General features: G+C 36.2%; 1 protein-coding gene across 1 annotated transcript; it reads right to left on the minus strand.

Moving 5' to 3' along the window:
* Window positions 1-954: 954 nt before the first annotated feature.
* Window positions 955-6593, minus strand: LOC120086165 (protein FREE1). Its single transcript, XM_039042650.1, has 10 exons — window positions 5478-6593; window positions 4731-4817; window positions 4510-4641; window positions 3197-3328; window positions 3034-3099; window positions 2834-2944; window positions 2168-2260; window positions 1951-1981; window positions 1658-1728; window positions 955-1312 (listed from the first exon to the last, which is right to left on the minus strand). The coding sequence occupies exons 1-10, from the start codon at window positions 6450-6452 to the stop codon at window positions 1235-1237; spliced, it is 1776 nt and encodes a 591-aa protein (XP_038898578.1). The 5' UTR covers window positions 6453-6593; the 3' UTR covers window positions 955-1234.
* Between the last annotated feature and the right edge of the window lie 18244 nt (window positions 6594-24837).

Consider the following 24837-nt stretch of genomic DNA (forward strand, 5'->3'; position numbering starts at 1 on the left):
AAGAAAGAGATAGGAATTGACGAAGGCCTATTTTTAAATATTTGAAGACATACTAACATGAGATAGAATAAAGGATAACAACTACTTTAGTCTTAATAGTAATAAATATCATGTATGCTTGTAAATTTTTACACATCAACTATCACATCATTTTTTATCCTTTATTTATATGAAAATATATTTTTGGAACAATTCCGAAGTTAAATAGTATTTTGGAATAAATTTTAAAGTACAAAAATAAAAATGATAGCCTAAGGATGCAATTAAAATATACTCCAAAGTTAAAAGTGAATCTTTTATAATTTAATTGAGAAAATAAATAAGATTTTATATTTTAATGAAGAAAACTTATGATTTTATAATTCAATCAAGAAAAAACATGAGATTTCAAACTCATTGCAAGCTTAATTGTAGTTAAATCAATAATCTTTTTTAATATTGCATACAACAAGACTTAAAATGTCGATGTGTATGGATATTTTAAAAATTTTGTAAAAATAAAAATTCAAAAAATAAATTTAATTTATAATTTTTAAGCAAGTTAACATATCTATTCTGTATATTATATTTATATTAGTCAACATCAGTTGAAATATATCCATGTTGGTATTCGATGGTATCCTACTTCTAACTATAGAAAAATATGTGGTAGATTAATTTTGGTTCGGTTTGAATATTTGGTGGCAATGGAAATGCGAATAATAAACTAAAGTATACATTAGAAATATCTAGTAGGCAGACCAAATAATTATATCACTGAAAATTGAAGGACTCGTTTGAGAATTTGTAGAGATTTAAATTTATTTTCACCTTTCACCTCTAATATTTTTAGAGTTCGCATTATATTGTAAATATTTTGTTTAATTGATCTTCCAAGATTAGGAGTGAATCCCATATATATACACAGAAACGTAATTATTAGATTGGGTACAAATAATAGCATTAGAAGAGAAGTGAGTATAAATAGTAAGGTAGGGAGCATAACATTGTACATCAAAATAGCCGTGTGTTTTCATGAAAGACAAACTCCATTTACAAAACAATAGTATGGAACCACAACTGATATCAAGCTATTGAAGCTCAAGGCCTTTGAGAGAGAACCATGAACAAATATAATATAAAAAGAAAAAAAGAAAGGCCCAATTATTTGGAAACTTAAAACACAGAAAATATCATAATGAACAACCCATTCTACGAAACCACATTCCTATAAGAACGTTCGTTGTAGGAGGAGTCAGTGAGCGCTGACAAGGAACGGATGCTGGCAAACCCCACACTCAATCGTCTCAGAACCTGAGCTTGGAACCTGGACCTGCAAATGTTTCACATATCAATTAATACATCAATCTATTTTCTTGCAGATGCATTTATATTTACAAGCACCCTCCAAAGGAAACGTTCCACGACTAAACAACTCTTCATACTTGCAACTTTTCAGACAACAATTCTACACCTTGTCCCAAACACCCCAAGTTATCATGCCACTGAGTCCACGACAGTTAGCTAAGGGTCTATGGGCAACGACTCTCTAGGTGCTTGAAACGATATTTTGAAGTGGAAAAAATGGGTGTATCTAAGCATATAAAAAGATGCTCCAACCGTAAATCAATTTGTAGCATAAACCAAAAAAGAAATGATAATGATGCCAGGATCAAACCTGTAAATGAACAGTACAAGTCGGGCATGCAACTTCCTTCATCCGTTTCCCAGATCCGTCAGACTTGGATCCTGTGGCATTCCAGGGAAGTGACAAATACATTAATGCTTACTCTCCTAAATACAAAAATGAATATTTCAAAATAACGACCCCAAAGTTTGAAGCATTCACATCCAGAATGGATGGAGGATGCATAACCATATGCTTCAAATTTCAATCCGTGTATTAGGAAAGGAGCATCTTACTACTACTATCAACGCATTTAAATTATCTATTCCAGAACAAGAAATTACCTGATGACCTACGGTTTCTCTCCATTTCGTCCTACAATGACAGAAAAGTAAAAATAAAATTAGACTGATGCAATAAGAAAGGTGGAAATCATAAGTACCTTTTTTTATATGAATCTTTCTCACAAGTACATTTGCAGGAAAGAAGTTTAAACTAAGAACAAATCACAATGCTCAAAAAGCATGAAATGCGGAAAGGGAAGATATAGAACATTACTACCTTAAGTTTTTTGGCAAGATCCTCATGGCTATGCAACCCTCCAGGCTTACTGGCCAATTCCTTGGCATTGGCGAGCCTCTGAGTCACTTCCGCCTGAAAACAAGAAGAAAAGACATGTTAAGAGCCAACACACTAATGCCTGCAGTAATGGATCACCACCTAATGCAATGCAATACATAAACCCGCAACATCCACACTTCCCAATAAGTGTAAATGATTAAAACCTAAAATTCGTTATAGTTGTCAAAGAGGGAAGGGAAATTCAAGAGAAGCTTTTCTTAAACATACTTAATGGGATGTGCGGTCTTAAAAATCAACAAATTTCAATATAAGCTTTTCTTAATCAGTTCAACAAGACACCGAACCATCATTTCTTGAGTAAAGAATTGACAGAAATTTACAACTTTTACACTTGATGATTTTTCCTTTTTGGACTTAATAAACAATCACAGGTTTAATATGTTTCCTGTTATATTATATCCTTGAAGAATTTTTCATATATAATACAAGTCACGTCTATAATAGACTATGCACAACACAGTCAACACCGATAATAAAATATAATCATAAACCAGAAACATATAAAAGAACTAAGTTAAATAAGGAAAGAAAGAAATTACACTAATAATAATAATATCAAACAAGTCAAAGTTATACATGACATACCATGCATCTGTCACAAACTCGAACTTGAGGAGCATTCTCCTCAGCAGTCAGAGTTGTTCTACCTTGAGTGCATTTATCACAGAAAATGTCTCCACAATTTCTGCAGTGATGCTGAGAAAAAGGTTGAAAGAAACAATGAGATTCATAAAAAAGGGCAATCTAATGAACCTAATTCCATTATTAATAGAAAACAAATCTACCCTTCGTACGAAAGCCCCAAAGTCTGTCCCACATGCTGTACATTTTGTGACTGCTTCATCAGGTACCTAAAAACATCAACAGAAAAAGCATTGTAAATGAATACACCCTCAGATAAGCTTAAAATCAACAAGCTGATAATTTATGACAACTCTGTTAAGATACCCAATGGTCTTTCTCCTCGTTGCCTGGCTTTATCAGGTTCACCCAATCAACCAACCCTTTCTTCTTCTCTGTAGCCTGTTCAGGCGCCTTAAAAGATTCAGCAGGCCTACTTCTACCGCCCATTTCCTTAAACTGTGATTTCAAAAAGAAAACAAAACAATAAAGGAACCATATCAAGTTAACTACCATTATAAAAAATAACTGGGGAAGAACATATAGAAAAGAGTTCATAATCTCTGAAAAAAAAAGGTGTCAATATTATCACGCATAGAGAATCTAAGTTGGAGACTGATCAGTACTTATCTATGATATCTGTACACTGTCCAGGCATTAAACAAAAGGTTACCTTAAGATGATTTATAGCCACGGAATGGAAGAACCAAAAAGATAAACTAGAACACGCATCAACTATATCTTCATGAGTGAAAACACCTCACAAATACATTTATACATCAAAGGTGTATGACAAAGTCCATTCCTTACTGTCCAATAATGTCTTGAGATCACAAATTGCATAGATTATAGGGATTAATTGCTCAAAAGACCCATTTTAAAGGTCCAAAATGGCAAAAAACCCTGTTTTTGAAAAAAAAAAATGTCAAACGCCCATTTGTTGATGTCATGACCATTTGAAGTTACGTTATTGCCTTTTTTTCTTTTTCCTCTTTTTCTCCGGTACGAGAGATCTTTCTCTACATGTCATCTTCTTCTTCTCCGGCTTCTTCTCCTCTGTACGTCGTCTTCTTCTTCTCCGGCTTCTTCTCCTCTGTACGTCTTCTTCTTCTTCTCCGGCCTGATGAGTCCACACGAGCAGCTTTGATGCGACCAACTCCGGTGAACAAAAGGCGAGAGAGAGGAGTGATTTTGTGAGTGAGGAAAGGCTGTCTCTTATACACATCTAGATGTGTATAAGAGACAGGAGCAAGAGCGAGAGAGAGGAGTGATTTTATGAGTGAGGAAATGAAGAAAGAGCGAGACGAGCGAAAGCGAGAGACATAGTGATTTGTGAGTGAGAAAAGAAGAGAGCGAGACTATTTTTCCGTGTGCGCTCAAGTATATTTTGGTAATTTCACCCGAATTTGACGTCAACAAAGAGCCATTTGACATTTTTTTCAAAAATTTAGTCATTTCACATTTTTTATCTAATTTTTTTGTCATCCATCCAGCGGACCCTAGACTATAGCAGGGGTAGGAATTCTAAAGAAAATGCTTCTAATGCAAGTCATAAGTGGTTAATTTTTTATTTTGAAATAACTAGAGAGTTAAAAAAAAATAAGAAGAATAAAACAAAAGGAACAGGTAAGGATTAGTACCTGTACAGTTGCAGCAGTCACTGTGTCCAGAAGCGTGTTGGTAGTGTACTTGTTTGACTGCAATCTAATACGCCGTGGCTCAATATCCACAGAGCTCTTGGACCAGAAAGCCAGGGTAGATGAATCATATACCTTACAAGTATAAATAAAAAAACCATATGGTTAGTCCATGGCAGAGAATTCCAAGTAAACTAAAAGCAAAATCCAGTGTCTCAACTTACTTCACATCTGGTGATGGTCTCAAGAGGATATATCCTTAGTGTCCGACTAGAATTTGGATCAAGCATCCGAATACCATCTAAACCAACCTAAAAATGATTACAAAAGAGAGTAAATAACCAAGCCCTATTGATGTGCTAAAATAACTTAATAACAATTAAATTATCTTGGAACAAAGAAAATATAAAGAGAGAACAAAAAATCATGAGAAGGTAAAACAATGGCTAAAAAACTCCAACGTGCAAACATAAAGCACGTATTAAAAAGAACAGGAATTAGATTACATCAAACAATAATTGGATAAATGCACAGTTGAAATAAATAGTTCAAAATTAAAATTCTACTCAAACCTTGATTCTAAAGAGGAAATGACAAAAAATGATGCAAAGGGCTAGGCAAAATAGCGACTAAAAAAGCTCCAATGTGCAAGTGTAAAGAAAATCCTAAGAGAAAGTAATTAGATTAGATCATGAATAATTAAATATTTTCACAGAACAGATTCCCCATATGAAATTAACAGTTCCCGATTCATAAGTAACTCGATAATTAAATTATTACTAAAGACTTTTTATCACTTAAGATGCGAAAGAACATGCCAGTACAGACTAACAATCAAATTCTATAGGTTTTGCCTCTAATGTATAGTCGTATAGAACTATAAAAGAAAAAAGAAAAACAGCAATGCGTGACAATTGGATAAATAACGATATCTACAACAAAAAAAATTGTCCTATGAATGCATGGCATACCTGACAAAGTACATCCATGGTGCTCTGACCTCCACTTTCAGCCAAGAGCTTCACCCGGAACTTCTGCACCCAATCTTTGACGTCTTCTTGAGCTTCCACTTTAGGGATCGCCCTGACTACTTTCAGTGAACTCGCCGGCGGGTCTTTCTTCGGAGGAATACTGATGGGCCTCCCATAATCATCAAAAGCAGGCGCCGCAGCAGACCATGTCGAAGACTTCGAAGCTGTACCGCGAGCTCCATAAGGCTCAACTTTGCCACCTTGGTAAGCATAGACTCCATCGCCATAACCGTCATCATAGCCAGAGTCAAAGCGCGGTGCCGCGTCCTCCGGCCGCTTACCGTACAACTCCGAACCAAACTCAGACCGGCTTCGACCGTAACCTCCATATCTATCATCACCAAATCCGCCTCCTTGTTCAAATTTCACCGAACTTTCATATGGGTTTTCATACGACGGGGGAGCCAAAGAGCCAAAGGGAGCAGAATACATGGAGGAGAACGGAGAATTAGGAGTAGGGGTAGAATTAGAGCTCTGATTCATGGGAATTGATGAAGGTGGAGGTGGAGGGGGGCCATAATTGGAAGCCGTCTGATGCTGATCATAGGTTGAATGATACGATTGCGACTGAGAAGGAGATTGATAAGGCACATGAGACTCAAACGGAGGGAAAGCAGGTGGTTGAGGAGTGGGATTGAATGTCTGAAGATTAGGATTCGATGACGGAGGATTGTAAAGAGGAGCAGTCGGAGAGGCAGGGACGGGATCGGGATTCTGGGAGTAGGGGGGATAATTAGGGGCATAAGAAGGGTAATCGGAGACCCCGTAATTGGTGGAGAAGGGCGGCGCGGAGGCGTAAGCGCTCTGGTTGCGATCGGAGGGAGTGGGAACTGGATTAGGGCTTGGATTGAGGGTAAGGTTTTGAAGATTTGGGTATTGGAAATAGGGAGCAGTACCGTAATCCCCGTTCTGCATCGTCGACGCCGGTGAGAAATTCGCCGTACCGATGAAGCTTGAAATGAGATTTCTTCGAATGAAATTATCAGGATCCCGAAGTTTCTTTTTCAACGTTACCGAAAAGACGACTCCAAGAACTAAATAAAGGGATTGCTGAAGGAAAATGGTTAGTAATAGGATTCGGATTTTTTTTTTTTTCCTTTTAATTATTATTATTATTACAATTATTTTAATTGCTTTTATTATTTTTCCCTTTTTGAGGAAGGATTGGGAAACATTTGCATGTAACCAAAGCACGGGAAGTTTTGTACACACGGCCTTTCCCCTTTGCCACGTCATCTCTAAATAAATTTTTAATTCAAGTACTATTTTGGTTATCAATTCTTTATTTTATGCTTTTTTTTTTTAAGAATTTTTTATTTTATTCTATTTAGTATTTATATTTTGTGTAGCTTCAATGAATCTTAAATTTAATTTAAAATTTTGTTATTATTTATTAATATCTTCACTCTAAATTTGGAAAACATATTCACATATTCTATTTATTGTCTAAAAATTATTATTATTATTATTTAATCAATTTCGATAAAAATCAATTTAAAGAGATTAAATTTAATATTATTAAAAATGCATAGATTAAAATTAGACATATAAAAGTATATATACTAAAATCCAACAAACAACATAGTAGGATTAAAATTATATTTTTAACCATTTTTTTCCAAATTTAATCCATATATTTTAATAAATCTTAAATTTAATCATTTGGTTTTTTTTAAAAATTGGTTAAATGATTATAATAATTTTCATTTAAGAAAATACACTATGTGAATACCTTTTCAAAATTTATAAATTGGAATGTTAATAAAGACTTTTTTTAAAAAAATCAACAATAACCTAATAATAGAATGAAATTCAAATTATAGAAATCAAAATGATGACCAATTGTGCATTGTATTATTCTAGGCCAAGAATTCAAAACATTCACTTTCAACATTTTATTAGGACAAATTTTAAAAATCACTCCTAAAAAATTGTGATAATCACAATTACTTTCATGTTTTTAATTATAAAAAGTTAAATTTTTTTATCATTGAAAGTTAGAGGGTCTAACTGTAAGTATACCATCCTAATTTATAATTTTAAGACTTCAAAAGTACACTTACAGATTAAGTATGTTTCAACTAGTTAATTTGTAAATTAGAGAGATATTCTCACACCTCTTTGAAATATATATATAAACCAAATTCATATGTTGCAATAGTCGAAAATGAGGGAACGATGAAGTTCCATTGTGGAAGTATGATCGATCCAGTTTTTTATTTTTTACATAAAATGAAAATTACAAAACATAATTATGCAATTAACAAATTAATTTTACAGCATGCTTGAGAAGGAAAAAAAAATTGTATTAGGATTTATTTAACCTTGAAGAACAGTTTCTTCTTGTAAATTCTCCTTTTCACGATGATTACGATCAATCACAAACAGAGCAACACCAGTGACGACACCATCACAAATAGTTACCTCTATATTCTTCTGGGATGAAAACTTCTCATGATGTGTGGGTTTTGAGATTTTGGAAGAGAGAGATTTTTTAGAGGGAGAGTGTCTGTAGGAATTTTTTTTTTAAGAGAGAATGGTTGAAACCCCACTGTAACTCTTATGTGAAGAAGAAGATCGTAGGATTCAGTTTTTCCCACTATGAGAGAATTAAAGAAGGTCCCTTTAATTTTAAAATTAAAATAAATTTAAAAAAATTATGTGTTATATATATATATATAACTAAATTAAAAAATTATGTGTTATATATATATATATATAACTATATGTTTTATCATATATAACACATAACCTATAGTTTTATATTGTATCAATTACAATATAACATATAATTTTAATTCTCTCATTAATGCATGGTATTTAATATAAATCTCATTTATATTAAATTTAATTGCATAAATCCAATTCACATAATTAATATTTGAATCATATTCAAATATTATTTCCTCTCAAATAGACTTTATATTATAATGTATCAAATATATTATAGTAACTATATCATATATAATTAAGTTAAATATAATTAATTCCCTCAATTAATTTGAACAATTCAAATCAATCCAAAATAAATTCCCAATAAACCTTGTTGAGCTACAGAATGGACCTTGTGGACTTGTAGATTGAAGCTTCAATGATACTTGCATAATTAATTAAACTCCTTTAATTAAATTATTCAACATCCATTAACTGTCGATCATTCCACTAAAGATCGACAGTTGCATTCTTCGCACTACCTATACATTTCTGTGTCCATTGGATATGACTAATCAACAGTGGGATGACCCTTCACAAATTGCTCGTAAGTATAGTTGGGTCAAATTACCATTTTTTTCTTGTAGTTACATCTTACTCTTTAAGTACCATTGATCCCTCTAATAAACAATAAGTCATAGTCTAACTATGACCAAACCCTTCTCGGGCCAAAAGTGTTGGGATTAGTGTCCTAATTCTCCCGGAGTCTCGTTGTTTTGTAAAGATACACATTGTTCAATGAATAAAATAACTATTATTTAATTCTGGCATTTAATCATATCCAATAAACAAAGCTCCTTGGTTATCTTATGTGAACTTAAGCATGTATATGTGATATACAAGTGGATCATGCCTTAAGTGATAACCTAAATCGGTCTGTAGTATAAGGATTAAGGTGAGATACCTGATCCTGGTGACATTACGGATACGACCCGCTTTGTAGAGGTTTGCAAATGTTGTAAACTACTACAGATGGTTGATCCTGACCATTCATGTGGAGAGTGGAGCGGAGGTGTCCTATACAAAGAATTTGTATAAGACCTGGACCACGAGATGACTAGACTCTGTATATAACGTCGTTGATACTAGAGACTTGTATCTCACCTAAACGACCATAGGTGACACGACCTCAATTCTGAGTGTTTTGGGAACTCCTGCCTTTGAGGGCGGTCCTTAGTATGGTGAGAGTGGCCAGATTGCCAACTCAACATGCCTACCTTTTTGGGACTTGTCTGATCTGGGAGCGTGAACTCAATCCACAAGATAGAATTCACTCTTTTTCCGAAGCAGGGATAAGTAGAGAGATTGTCCTTAAGGGCTTATTCGGGGCTTGAACATAGTGGCCACAACTTCTCTTTGGAAGAGAAGACTCAGTCATAGTAGGACTATGAATTATGTTCATTAGAGGGATCAGCGGTACTTTAAGAAGACATATGTAACTACAAGGCATAACGTTATTGACCCAGCCGTACTTACGAGCGATCTGTGAAGGGTTGTCGCACTGTTGATTGGTTAAGATGGACACATAATATATCTGTAGTGAGGAGAGTTCAGCTGTCGGTCTTTAGTGGGAGTGCCTGACAGTTAACGGATGGTGGATCCCGTGAATAAAGAGTTTAGTTAGTTATTCACGTATCGTTGGAGTTTCAGATCTACGGTCCATAAGGTCCCCTTGGTACTTGGATTCTGTTGAGGATCAGTTCTTGTGTTGATTTGAAATGTTCAAATTGACAAGAGGTATTTTGATTATATATGATATAATCGATATGATGTATAAGATACATCTAGTGGAGGATTGATGTAAATGAGATTTACATTAAGTACCATAGAATAGAAAAAGAACTATGGTTTATATGTTTCATGAGATGAAATATTAAAACTATAGGTTATAAATATAGTATGATAAGTTGGTTATCATTTATATTTATAATAATATTAATTATTGGATAATTAATACTTTTTCTTTTAAATAACCAAAGTAGTGAGTGGTTATTGGATCATGGTAACCGTGAGTTTAAAAGGAAAGTAGTTTCCTATTTCGAAAAGAAGTGTTTTACAAAAATTTGAAAAGATTTTGAGTTTTCTCTCCACAAAAAGAAACTCACGTAAGTCGTCAAGTAAATACAGATTTACTAAACGACGGTTGGACAAGCTAAACGATCGTGCAGTATTTACTAAACGATCGAATAGCTTTGTTTGACGATTTCTGGCCCAAGGTAAACGATCGTGTAGAGTCTGCACGCGACAGACTGAGCTAAACGATAGAGCTAAACGATCGCATAGTTTTTGCTAGACGATCACATAGCTTTATCTAAACGATTGGGCATCGACCTATACGATAGGTCTCAGCAATCTCCCACTTGCCTAGTCGTGTACGCGATCGTTGTTTCCTCCCTTCGTCTGCCTCATACCAAGTCCGAACAAAGCCCACCCTCTGGATTCTTACACCGAGAATACCAAGGTCGCCTTATTGGTGGTGTCAAACTCAAATCAACACTGTCGAGGTTTTCTGAAGGTCGTTCGTGGTGCTATGGAGGCCATTTGTTGTTGCAGAGGAGTTCGTGACCGAGGAGATCGTTGAGGACGAGCGCGAAGTGTTCGTGCGGTGTTCGTGCTGTGTTGCAGTCGTGTAGAACGAGCGCTCGTGGTTGCTGTTGTTCGATCAGAGGTGCGCATCGGAGCGTGGAGACGCTTCTGTATATGTGTGTAGAGTTTCCCTCTATACATTTGGTATTTGTTCATGCTGTATTTTATGCATTGTAATTGTATAACCATTTTTTTAAGTCGACTATAAATATATGTTAATTCGTGATTCTAATTTGGAATAGTCTTGCTTCCGCTGCTCATGGAAATCTTGTTTCCGATTTTCTTCAAAAAGAGGGTATGGCGCCACATTGTTCAAGCCCTAGAATCAGTCCCCTAAGAGAGCAATTTATCTACTTACCCAGACATTAGGGAAGGAGTGAATTCCGTCTTGTGTAACTATGTTCTCAACTTTTCAATCAGACAAATCCCTAAAATGATAGGCTTATTGAGTCGATGATCTGGCCACTCTCACCAATACAAATCAAAGGGTCGTCTTCATAGGCAAGAGTTTACAACCTATCAGGATTCACGTCACGTCACTTATGGTCATCTTAGTGAAATGTAAGTCTCTATTATAAACGGTGTTATATAATAAGACTAGTCATTTCGTGGTATAATCTTATACAAACTTCTTTGTATAGAACACATTCGTTCACATGTGTCTACATGAATGATCAGGATCAGATCATTTGTAGCATTTTACAAAAATTGTAACATCTACAAAGCAGTTTGTATTTGTAGTGTTACCAGGATAAGGTATCTAATCTTATCCATCTACTACAGACCATTTAGGTTATCATTTAAACATGATCCACCTGTATGTCTCTACATACATATTTAAGCTACTGATGATAACCTTGAATATTAGATTATTGGTTTTGTGGGTTAATGCTACGAAATGATAAACAAAACATCTCATATTTTATTAAATAAATAAATTATTTGTACATTACAATTATAAACAACAAGATCCACGAGATTTAGGGCATCAACCTGATGACATGCAGAAATGCACGTCATCTTAGGCCTTTTATTTAGAATTATGAGGGTTGTTAAGCATAATATGCGGCGATTATGTTAGGAATTCATGAGAAAATGAGTTTGCGTCTATCGGCATTAAGAATCTCAGCTAACCCACTATTATGCATTATTATGCGTTCAATTGTCTATCTGTGTAGCTAACGTAGGATGCGAGCGCATACGCGAAAGCCAGGCTATCACATAGACGACCGCATGCGGAGAATTTCTCCATCGCAAAGGCGAACACATACGTTTGATGCATGGATGTTGCGGCCATCAACCACATGCGTTCATCGTATAGAAGTTGCGGTTGCCAAGCGAATGCAGCCATCGCTGAGAAGTTGCGGTCATCGAGTGAATGCGGTCATTGCAAGGACGTTGCGGCTACATGATGATGACCATAATAGAGGGATGAATGCAAGGTTGGTGAAATGCAACATGATCGCATATCTCGGGAGTATCAAAAGATGATGTTGACATTTCACCTACCACGCCATTAGCAGCAGAGATTCAGAAAAGGACCATCACGCCGCGAATGTCAAAATCAGAGTAGGTCCATTAATGTTGTCAGCGATCAAGCTCTATAAATAGAAGCTACTGATCAGAATTTCATTTAATCCAAGTTTCGGCCTTCGGACGGATCCTTGTGATCCAGATGAAAGCGTGAGAGGAAAGTTTGAGCGTTCTTCATCCCCTTCATCTATTCCGAGTGACGACCGGAGACTTCGTCGGAGTTAGAGCTCAAGAGAGTCTGCTCCACCGCCCATCCATGGCACCACCAGTAGCCTTGACACACATCTGCTGGAAGCAAGACATTGCTTTTAGCTGGTCTTTTCATTTTCTCTTCTTTTCTTATATTGTATTGTATTACATTTTGGCTTAAGGAATTAATACATTTTGTGATCAATGCATTTCTATATTTCCTTCGATTCCATCTCCATCTTCCTTTACTTAGTATCCTTAACTTTCATCGCATCATTGAGTAAGATTGCTAAAGTATCGCATACTTAGTCATGTGACATAAGAATATGAAGCATGTAGCAAACCACCGGGAGGTGTGCGTTGCGTAAGTATGGTGAGAAAACCTTATTTTCTTAGTGTGAAGCTGTAGCAACGTCTGTCTATAGGCGGTTGCAATGCTTGTCTATGAGTAAAATCAGCAGCAACTAACTGCCTGAGAGGGTAAGTAGTTGATCGTATTAAGCAATGTAAGCAAGTGTTCTCTAGGAATAGGAATAATCTTACATCAATCAGGCTTTTGTGGTTACCTTGTCTTATGTATGCGTCCATCACACCTTTAGAGCTACTTGGGAGAGAGTCTAAAGAAAGAACCTAAGACTTGAGAGAGCTAGGTTAGAATCAAAACTCGGGAGAGCTAGATTAAGATTGCATAAGCAAGAATGGAGACTTAGGAATAAGTTCCGTTTGCTATTACAAACCACGTGCATTTGCAGCGGGTGTGTATGGCATGATCGCAATAGTTGCATTGGCTGAGGTTGCCCTTGCGGTCAAGCTTAGAGTTGCGATGAAGATATCTTCACATTTTATCTATTTTCCATGCATTTTACTACGCGTCAACAGTTGCCTTGTCTCTATCTCTCATTCATATTCCCACTACTTTGTCTGTTAGTTAAGAGTAGGAGTAGTGCTTAGCTTACAACCCCCCATCATTCTTTTATTCATTCGCCACAAACACTCACCACATACATTTAGCTACAAGTCCCTGAGTTTGACCTCGGATCACCCGAGAAACTTGCGTTCGCGTTATACTTGGCGCGAGCGCAAGAAAAATTGTGACAGGAACGCATGATCATCGCATATAAGAGTAACGCATATTTTCATTCCAACGTATGACCACTGACGCATGAGTAAAACGCATATCTTAAGACATGCATCGCATATTGCGTTCATCATAATTTTAGCCACCAGGTTTTTGGCGGCTAATTTTAAGTCACCACAACCCAACAGAAAAAAAGTTTGGTACGTGAAAGGAGGAATCAAACCTACGTGAAAGGAGGAATCAAACCTCTAACTTCAAGATTGATAGTATAAATACTATGTGAGTTAAACTCTGCTCATTTTACTTTTTTTTTTTGTTAAATAGATTGTCTATGTATAAATCATCACCTATTAGAGTATAAAAACTAGATTCATCGATTAAATCCTCCACCAGTTAAAGAATATGTATCACTTGTATTTGCAGTATATAAGTATTTAATGTTGTTTTGGGTTTGTCATTTGTTTTGATATATGAAATTGGTTGCTTTTAAGAAAACTATAGCTTTTATAGGTTTATTAGGGATTAATCATTCTTCTTTTCTACATGACTATGTATATATTTAATATGAATTGGGAAGCTTTATTTCAATGTTTAATAAAAAATTTCATTCTCAGAATAAAAATTTATATATACAATATAATTTTAGATATTCAAGTTAACTATCTTTGCTATATATTTTTTCTATATGACTATTGTTATGGATAGAGAGATAGGAGGGCTATAGTCTTATGATAAGCTTAAAACGCATGAGGATAGCCTTAGAGAGACCTAGGGATGAGAAGAGCTTAAGCCTAGGAGGGAGGCTCTACAGAAGCCTAAGCGTGATGAGCCTACGGAAGCCTCAAGAAAAATCTGAGTCTAGAGGAGCTTAGGTGTGAGAAGCATATGAGGGCTTGAGCCTTGAAAAGCTTAAGCATGAAGAGAAGCCCAAGAGGACCTAAGCTTAGAGAAGACTAGGCATGAAGAGTCTAGGAAGGCTTGAGCTTAGAAAAGCTTAGGAAGAAGGTTCTAGAAGAGCCTAGGAGAGCTTAGAAGGACCCATGAGAAGGTCATAATAGAGCTCAAACAACCCATGGGGAAAGCCTAGTAGAGCTTATACGTCTCATGGGAAAATCTTAGTTGAGCTTAGAGCTCAAAGAACCCATAAGAAGAGTTTAGTGAAGCTCATAAGACCCATGGAAAAGCCTAGTGTGGTAACTTAGAGGACCCATAAAGACTTTTAGAAAGAACTCAAAGGACTCATGAGGAGAGCTTGATGGAGCTCAGTGGTCCCATAAGGAAAGCCTAGTGAAATTTAGATGACCTATGAGGAGCTTAGAGTGAGCTTAGAGGACCTATAGTGAGAGCCTATTGGAGCTTAGAGGACCTATAAAGAGAGGCTAGTGAAGCTCATAAGACTTATGAGAAGAGCTTAAAGTGGGCTCAATATTGGGTTTTATGTCCTAAAACTCGTAGTATGTACACAATGGAACTTATTCTGAAAATTTAGTAAAGATGTTATTGAATAAATCTATTGCTTGAATAGAAATCCAATAAACCTAAAAGTCCCTTAAATATTGGATGAGTACTTGAACTTTATGTGAAGACATAAAGGTGGATCAGGTTCGAGTAAATAGTCAAAATGATCTATAGTATATGGATAAGGTTGGGTACCTTATTCTGGTAACACTATTGGATGCGGCCTACTCTGTAGTTGTTACAAGGAGTTGTAAAGTGCTACAAACGAAATGATCCTAATTCGTCCATGTTGGACATGAGGAGTGGGGGTGTTCTTGTGCAAAAGAGTTTGTACAAGATCGGACCACGAAATAAGTCACTCTTACTTTATAACGTTGTTTACTGACTAAGAATGACTATTTCAAAGCGATGACCTAGGTAACTTGACCTTAATCCTGAGCTAACTATGAACTCTTGTTTATTCGGGATTGCCCTTAAATTTGCATAGGTGAGGGTTGGCTCAACAGCGCCGACTCAATAAGACTGCCATTTCAGGTGTAAGACTGGATAGATAGTTAGGGACATAGGATGCAAGAGGGAATTCACTCCTACCCGTTTTAGGGATAGTAGAGAGGTTGGTCCCTTAAGTGTTGATTCTTGGGCTTGAACAAGGGGTCCCGCCCTCTCATTTGGCATGAGAGGGACTCGGTTTTGTGATTGGATCACAAAACAATTGTTCATTAGGGGATCAGTGGGAATTTAAGGAATAAAAGGTAATTTTGAGGGTAAAACAGAGATTTGACCCAGCCATTATTGCGAACAACCTGTGAAGGGTTAACTTACTAATCATGGTTATATCGAATGGACATAATATATCTACAGTGAGGTGAGTTCAACTATGGGCTTTAATGGAATGACCTATTAGTTAACAAATGGGGGTTAGATCGGTCTAATGAGTTTAGCCGATTAATCTCGGATCGTTGGAGCCCATGATCTGTAGGTCCATGAGGTCTCCTTACTAGCTCGGAAATGGATTAGCTCTAGAGTAGCGTGATAAGTTAATTTGAAACGTTCAAATTAGAATCAAACGGAATTGGAGAAAATATATTTAAATATGATTTAAATATATGAAGATGATTTATGTAAAGTTTTAATTTAATATTGGATATTAAATTAATTAGAATTATTTAAATTGTTTAAATAATTATTTATTAATTTTATTAGAAAATTAATTTGTAAAATCAATAAATTTTTATTTTAGAAATAAAATATGATTTTAAAATCAATTTTAGATTTTGGAAATTGAAAATTACACGAACTTGAAAAATGGGTTTTTCAAGTTCATCTTCAACTAGCTTACAAGGAACCTATCACCTCTTCCGTGATTTACTCCAAGCATGAGCTGCATCCCATACAACACATCTCTTTACATGATAGTCTGAAATATATTGAAGAGATTGGAGTGAAGAAATGATTGATGAATCGATTGAATTTTTTGCTGAAAATTCAGATGAATAAGGTGTTTTTCAATGGGTTGGTTCAGTGAGGTTTCTCCATATTCCCTTTGATTCCAGCTTATTTTGAGTCCTACAACTCAATCTAGAGCATCAAAAGGATATTAGGGAAGATCTTGTGGTGGTCTACACAAGGATTTGGAGGATTTAGCAGCTGGAAATAGAGATTTCAACGGTTCGGGCAAGGTACGTTTTTGAAACCCACTATACTTTGTTTTAGCATGTTTCTTTTATGCCAAAATTAATCAATTAGAGTATTTATGGATCCTGAACTCTTCCGCTGCGTGATGGTGTCAATCCAACACTCAAAGGACTCATTGAGAACCTAGGAGAGCTTAGAGAACCCAAAGGGATAGCTTAGTGAAGCTTAATGACCCATGGAGAGCGTAGAGTGATCTTGGTGGACTCATGAAGCCTAGATAAGCTCAATGAATCCATGAGGTGAGCTTAGAGAAGCTCATCGAAATTATGGGGTAAGCCTAGGAAAGCTTAGAGAACCCATAAGGTGAGCCTAGATGAGCTTTAAAGCCAATGAGGTAAGCATAGTAGAGCTCAGAAGAGCTTAGGAAAGAGCCTAGTGGAACTTATAGAAGTTTGGGAGAGAGCTCAAGATGACCCATGAGGAGAGCTTAATAAAGAGATTGGAGAACCATTGAGGTGACTTAGAAGTGTTGAGAGAAATTAGGGGAAGAGCCTAGAGGAGCTTGGAAAACCCATGTAAAACCTCAGAATGACTGAGGTTGAAGCAATTCAAATTCATAACAAACATGTCATAAATGAGACATTGAGAATTTGAGTGGACGGTGAACCTAAGCATTCGTTGTATTGATGATGTAGCCGGCCAACAGATTAACTTGGCGATTCAAAAATTTATAAGAGACTGTTTATTTCGCAGGCATTCTAAATTCCCATGGAGTGAGCATCTAGATTACCGTGTTTGTTTTGCGATATTGTGAGATGCCCCTGAAGGAACTCGTTTTTACAGAGAACCTTTGAGTGGAAGCGGATCGTCAAAATCCCATTTCGATTGAACAAATACATTTATAGTAAATATAGACATATTATGCAAAAAACATAAAATACAACATGCTTTCTAAATATGAAACACGGTTTAAGAGATTATACCTTCGAAGAACTGTTCTTCGTGTTAATCCCTCAAACCTTCACGAATGCCTCGATCAAGCAGGAACACTCCAAACAGCAGCATACAGCAACGCAACTCTCGAACCAAAAGAGGACACTACCACTTAGTTACCTAGGTATTATAAGTGTGAGAACCCATGAGTAGTGGGCTCTGGCTATTTTGGTTAGGAGGATGTTTTGGAGTTGGAGGAGGAAGATGATCGAGAAAGACAACTCTATCACTTAGATAAGTCACTTGATCGTTTAGTGAACTAAGTCTATCGCATAGGCTCTCAAGGTTGTTGTGTAGAAAACTTGTTAATCGTGTGCCTCTACTTTGGAATAATAAAAACATATTTTTATTTATCCTATTTTGCCATAAAACCATTTAACTTCCCACTAAGGTGGTTAAAGAGAAAAAGGGGATAATTACCAAATATAATTAATCATATAAATAAATATGATAACCAACTTATCATATTATATTTATAACCTATAGTTTTAATATTGCATCATATACAATATATAAACCATAGTTCTTTTTCTCTATTTTATGGTATTTAATATAAATCATATTTATATTAAATTTAACAACTATGAATCCTATTCATAGAAAATATATTTGAATCATATTCAAATATTTATTCCTCATACGCCTCTCGAATATGATACATTATTGTTTAATTGGAGGAATAAATATTTGAATATGATTCAAATATATTTTCTATGAATAAGATACATAGTTATTAAATTTAATATAAATATGATTTATATAAATGCCATAAAATAGAGAAAAAGAACTATGGTTTATATATTGTTTATGATGCAATATTAAAACTATAGGTTATAAATATAATATGATAAGTTAGGTATCATATTTATATATAATATATTAATTATTTGATAATTATCTTTTTTCTCTCTAACCACCCTTAGTGGGTAGTGATTTAGTTTTATGGCAAAAATTGGGATAAATGAACTTTGTTTCATAATTCCTTGGTGAGACACGATTTGCGATCGAGTAACTACATGATAACATTGAGAGCCTATGTGATAGACTCATTTTTCTAAACACTCAAGAGACTTAGCTATACGATAGCCTTGCTTCTACTCGATCATCTTCCTCCTCCAACTCCAAACTTTCCCCCTAACCAAAATTAGGCAGAGCCCACCATTCCCAGATTCTCACACCGAGAATACTAAGGTCACCAAGTGGTAGTGTCCCTATTGGTTCGAGGATCGAGTTGTTGTTTATTGCTATTCGAGGAGTGTTCGTGACTTGATTGGCACGTTCATTAACGAGTATGATCAAGGGATTAACTTAAAAAACCGTTCTTCAAAGGTATAATCTCTTAATCCTTTGTTTTTATTTAGAAAGCATGCTATAATATAAGTTTTACGTATAATCTGTTCTTGTATGACTGTAAATGTATGCATTCAATCGAAATGGGATTTGGACGATTCGTTTTCGCTCAAAGGTCCTCTATAAATAAAGTTCCTTCCATTCAAATTTTATTCGTTCAATTAAACTATAATGTATCATATACATTATGTCAATTATATCATATATAATTGAATTCCCTCTTATTAATTTGAACATTTCAAATTAACCCAAAAACTGATTCTCAACTAAATCCTTTGAGCTACCAAGGGGACCTTATGGACCTATAGCTAGAAGCTCCAATGGTACGTGAATAAATAATTAAACTCTTTAATTACTTTATCCACCATCCGTTAACTTTCAGACACTTCATTAAAGACCGACAGATGCCCTAAATCTCGTAGCGTCTTATAGTTTGTAAACATCTGAATGAACAAACTTTTTTATGATTATAATATAAGATATTCTATTCACTTCAGTCTATGAAATATGAGATATTTTAGTTGCATTAACCACAAACCAAGAAACTAAGATCCCTGGTTATCATTGTAACTTAAGCATGTATGTGGAGACATACAAGTAGATCGTGCTTTAAGTGATGACCTAAATAGTCTGTAGTATATGGATAAAGGAGGAAAACCTTATCTTGGTGATGCTACAAGTGTCGCCCGCTTTGTAGATGTTACAAGTGTTGTAAAGTGCTACTAATGGTCTGATCTTGACCATTCATGTATTAGACATACGAGTGGGATTCTCTATACAAAGGAGTTTGTATAAGACCGAACCACGAAATGTTTAGTCTCATTATATAACGCCGTTCATGACAGAGACTTTCATTTCACTAGGATGACCATAGGTAACATGACCTTAATTCTGAGTGATTTAGGAACTCCTGCCTATGAGGGTGGTCCTTTGATTTGTATGGGTGCGAGTGGCCAGATCACCGACTCAAACCTACCACTTTGGGGATTCGTCTGATTGGGGAGCTAGGAACTCAGCTACACAAGACGGAATTCACTCCTTCCCCGAAGCAGGGGTAAGTAGATAAATTGCTCCCTTAAGGGCTGATTCCGGGGCTTGAACAATGTGGCACCACACCTTCTCTTGGCCCGAGAAGTGTTTACTCATAGTAGAACTATGAAGTATTGTTCATTAGAGGAATTAGTAGTACTTAAGAAGTTAGATGTAACTACATGGGCAAAACGGTAAATTGGCCAACTGTATTTACGAACGATTTGTGAAGGGTCATCATACTGTTGATTGGTTATATTCAATGGACACAAAAATATATCTGTAGTGCGAAGAGTGCAGCTGTCGGTCTTTAGTGGAGTGCACGATAGTTAACGGATAGTGGATATCGTGATTAAAGAGTTTAGTCAATTATTCACTACCGCTAGAACTTCAAGCTAAAGGTTCATAAGGTCCCCTTGTAGCTCAATGGATTCATGTTGAGAATCAATTTTTAGGTTAGTTTGAAGTGTTCAAATTAACAAGAGGGAATTGATTATATATGATATAATTAAATTGATTCAATTATATGTGATATAATTGATTTGTTGTATTAGATATATTAATTGGAGGAATTAATATAAATATGATTTATATTAAATGCCATAAAGGAGAAAAAGAACTATGGTTTATATATTACATATGATGTGATATTAAAACTATAAGTTATAAATATAATATGATAGATTAGTTATTATATTTACTTATAATTAAATCAATTATGAGATAATTGAATTTCGTTTTTCTCTCCTAATAACCAACTTAGTGGAAAGTTTTAATCAGTTTTTTATAACTGATGGATAAAATGAAAATCGTTTTCATTTTTTTCATGGTCAAATGGGTAAATAGCAAAAGTTATATGATAGCTTTTGAGAGAGTCAACGATCAAGGAACGAGTAACCTGTATGATAGCTACTCGATGCTAAACAATCGAGTACCCAAGTCTAAACGATAGACTTCTCCTTTCTCCCTTCTTCCACCTACTCGATCGTTCAATTCCTCCTTCCCTCTACCAAATCCATATAGAGCCCAAACCTCTTGGATTCTCACACCGAGAATATCAAGGTAGCCTCATTGTAGTGTCGAGTTTCTGTTTGAGGGTCGAGGATCGAGTGTTACTCGATTGTGTTCAAGGTTCTACTAGTTCGTGCAATTTACTGGTTTGCTCGTGTTGCGTTCGACCTATTGGACGCTTGGCTGTTGGATCGAGGAAGTAATAGAATAAAAGGTTTTTCAAGGGTATGTTTACTCGATACCTTGTATTTTCCTTTTGAAGCATGCTGTAATTTAGATTTGATGCATAACTGTTCTGTAAGAATGTAAATGTTCGTGTTCTTTTACAATGGGATTTGGAACGATCTGCTTCTGCTCGTTGGTTCTCTACGTTAAGAGTTCCTTCTGAAGGATCTCTTACTGAAGAGTTCCATGAGAACGTTCGGATCGCTCCGATCTCACAGTGACCAAAATACAACAATATACATTCAAACGTACAGTTATGCAAACAACCAGTCAATTAAAGGCATGCTTTGAACAAGAAATAAATGAGAGAGAGAGTTGCCATACCAGTTGAAGATAGTCTTCAAACTTTGGAACTCAACGCAGTGGAAATCTCTACCCGATCAACCAATGCCCAAACAGATGCGTCGACTGCAGCAGCATGAACAACTGCAAACTCATAAACGCAATGGGGACGACACCACCAGAAAAGAGCCCCATGTATTTTCGGAGTGAGAACGCAAAGCGTAGTCTTTGGTAAATTTGGTAGAGGAAAGAAGAAGACCAGATCGTGTAGGCGATAAGCAAGTGGGAGGGAAAAAGGCGCTATCGTATAGCACAATGCTTATCATTTAGGAGAAACTACACGATCGTGTAGATTGTACGGAACGATCGTTTAGCAAATGATATATGATCATTTAGCAAACTCGGCATACACTATGATCGTTTAGGGGAGCTATCTGATCGTGTAGGAACTAGTGTGCGATCGTTTAGGCGCGAGGTGGACGATCGTTTAGGCAGAGAGTGACTATCGTATAGGCTCTCGAGATACTTAAGCGATCGTTTACGATTCACCAACGCACTCTCTCTTTTTCTTTTTTTTGGACGGACGATTGAACGAACGATTCAAAATGCAATAATTTCATTTTTATTTCATCAGTTACAATAACCGACGCATTCCCACTAACCCACGTCCGAATGTGATAAATTGGCTTAATTATCATATAATTAATCAATTAATTAATAATAAATATAATCTTATTATATTTTTATCCTATAGTTTGATATCACATATCTATTACAGTATTTACTCCTCTACTTGATATAAATCCTATTTATATCTAATTTCCTACAAAATAATGTATCTTATACATTTAGTCAATTATATCATATATAATTAACCAATCCAATTATATCATATATAATCGAACTTCCTCTTGTCAATTTGAACATTTCAAATTAACCCAAACACTGGTTCTCAACTTTACCCAAGCTACCCAGGGACCTAATAGACCTGTGGCTCGAAGCTCTAACGGTCCGTGAATAGCTGATTAAACTCTTTAGCCACGAGATCTACCATCCGTTAACTACCAAACATTCCACTAAAGACCAATAGCTGAACTATTCTCACCACAGATATATTTTCGTGTCCATCGGATATAACCAATCATGAGTACGATGACTTTTCACAGATGCTCATAAGTACAGCTGGGCCAAATTACCATTTTCCCCCTGTAGTTACATCTCACTTCTTAAGTACCACTGATTCCTCTAATGAACAATACAACATAGTCCAACTATGTGTGAACATCTCTCGGGCCAAGAGAAGGTGTGTGGCGCCACATCGTTCAAGCTCCGAAATCAGCTCTTAAGGGAGCTATCTATCTATTTACCCCTACCTTAGAGAAGGAGTGAATTCCATCTTGTGTAGCTAAGTTCCCAGCTCCCAAATCAGACGAATCCCCAAAATGGTGGGTTTGAATCGGCGACCTGGCCACTCGCACCCATACAAATCAACAGACCGCCCTCAATTATAGAAATTCCCAACTCACTTAGGATTGAGGTCATATTACCTATGGTCATCCTAGTGAAGTGAAGTCTCTGTCATGAACGGTGTTATATAACGAGACGTTAACACTTCGTGGTCAGGTCTTATACAAACTCTTTGTATAGGACGCCCCCACTCGCGTGTCCCCAACACAAATGATCAGGATCATACCATCTGTGACAAGTCACAACACTTGTGACCATTCCAAAAAGCGGGTCGCATCCGTAGCGTTACCAGGATAAGGTTTCCCTCCTATATCCATATACTACAGACCATTTTGGTCATCACTCAAAACATGATCCACTTGTATATCACCACATACATGCTTAAGTCACATATAGATAACTAGAGATTTTATGTTTATTGGTTTGTGATAAAGCAAATAATACAAGCAACTAAGCAAAATACAAGATGTGAAGTAAATATCATATATTACACAACACAAGCGTTCGTACAAACTACAGGACACGAGACTTTAGGGTATCAACCCCAACAATCTCCCACTTGTCCTAAAGCGAAGTGGGGTGTACAAAAAACTAGTACAAAACAATAAACTAGGGCATAAAAGCCCGTACAAGAAAATCTCCCACTTGCCCTAGTCCAACCGCGGGTGATCCTGTAGACCCATGCTCCGTAGGTGACCCTTAAACACTGTAGCCGTGAGAGCCTTTGTAAACGGGTCAGCAACATTAAAATGGCCTGGGTTAGACTGATCCATCTCATCTCCTCAACCTCTTGAGGTGTCTTAGGATATATGTCCTTAGACAAAGTGACTCCATGCCTGAACGACAGTAGGCCCTTCTTGGAGTCATGCATCGAGTACTTGAGCAACATCTTGTCAATGTACGATACCTGAGATAGTGCTAGCACTTTGTTCTTAAGATCCCAAAAGATCTGTATGCCTAGAACAAACTGAGCCTCTCTCAAATCTTTTATTTGGAATTGGGTCGCTAGCCAGTTCTTAATTGCAGTCAGTAGACCTACATCATTCCCAATGAGTAGGATATCGTCTACATACAACACTAAGAAGACTACTGAAGCATTGATGATCTTCTTGTAGACACAAGGTTCATCAATATTTTGGTCAAAGCCATACGACTTGATCGCAGTATCAAACTGTATGTTCCAAGATCGAAATGCCTATTTCAGTCCATAAATAGACCGATTCAATTTGTAAACCTTTTTCTCTTGACCTTGGGCTATGAATCCCTCGGGCTGCATCATATAAATGGTCTACTCAAGATTGCCATTCAGAAAGGTCGTCTTGACGTCCATTTGCCAGATCTCATAATTATAATAAGCTGTAATGGATAGGAAGATGCGGATCGACTTTAACATGGCAGCAGGCGTGAAAGTCTTCTCATAGTGGACTTCTTCTACCTAGGTATAACCTTTTTCCACAAGTCGACCCTTGAAGGTCTGTACCTTCCCATCAGCACCTCGTTTGCACTTGTAGATCCATTTACAACCTATAGGTTTTACCCCATCAGGCTGATCTACAAGATCCCGTATTGAGTTGAAGTACATTGACTTCATCTCGAGATCCATGGCCTTGATCCATTCATCCCGGTCAACATCTTCCATTGCCTTCTTATAAGACAACGGTTCCTTAACATCGCCATCTGCTACCATAGTAAGGATTTTCATGAATCCCAGATAGCAAATGGGTGGGTTTGCAACCCTCCCACTACATCGAG

This window comes from Benincasa hispida, chromosome 9 (assembly GCF_009727055.1).
Source record: "Benincasa hispida cultivar B227 chromosome 9, ASM972705v1, whole genome shotgun sequence".
NCBI lineage: Eukaryota > Viridiplantae > Streptophyta > Magnoliopsida > Cucurbitales > Cucurbitaceae > Benincasa > Benincasa hispida.

Bases quoted from the DNA above. Each gene is read 5' to 3' on its own strand.
- LOC120086165 (XM_039042650.1), bottom strand. From the start codon at position 6,452: ATGCAGAACGGGGATTACGGTACTGCTCCCTATTTCCAATACCCAAAT. The intron at 4,818-5,477 runs GTATGCCATGCA...AATCATTTTTAG, and splicing joins CCATGGATGTACTTTGTCAG to GTTGGTTTAGATGGTATTCG. The intron at 4,642-4,730 runs GTAAGTTGAGAC...TATACTTGTAAG, and splicing joins AGACCATCACCAGATGTGAA to GTATATGATTCATCTACCCT.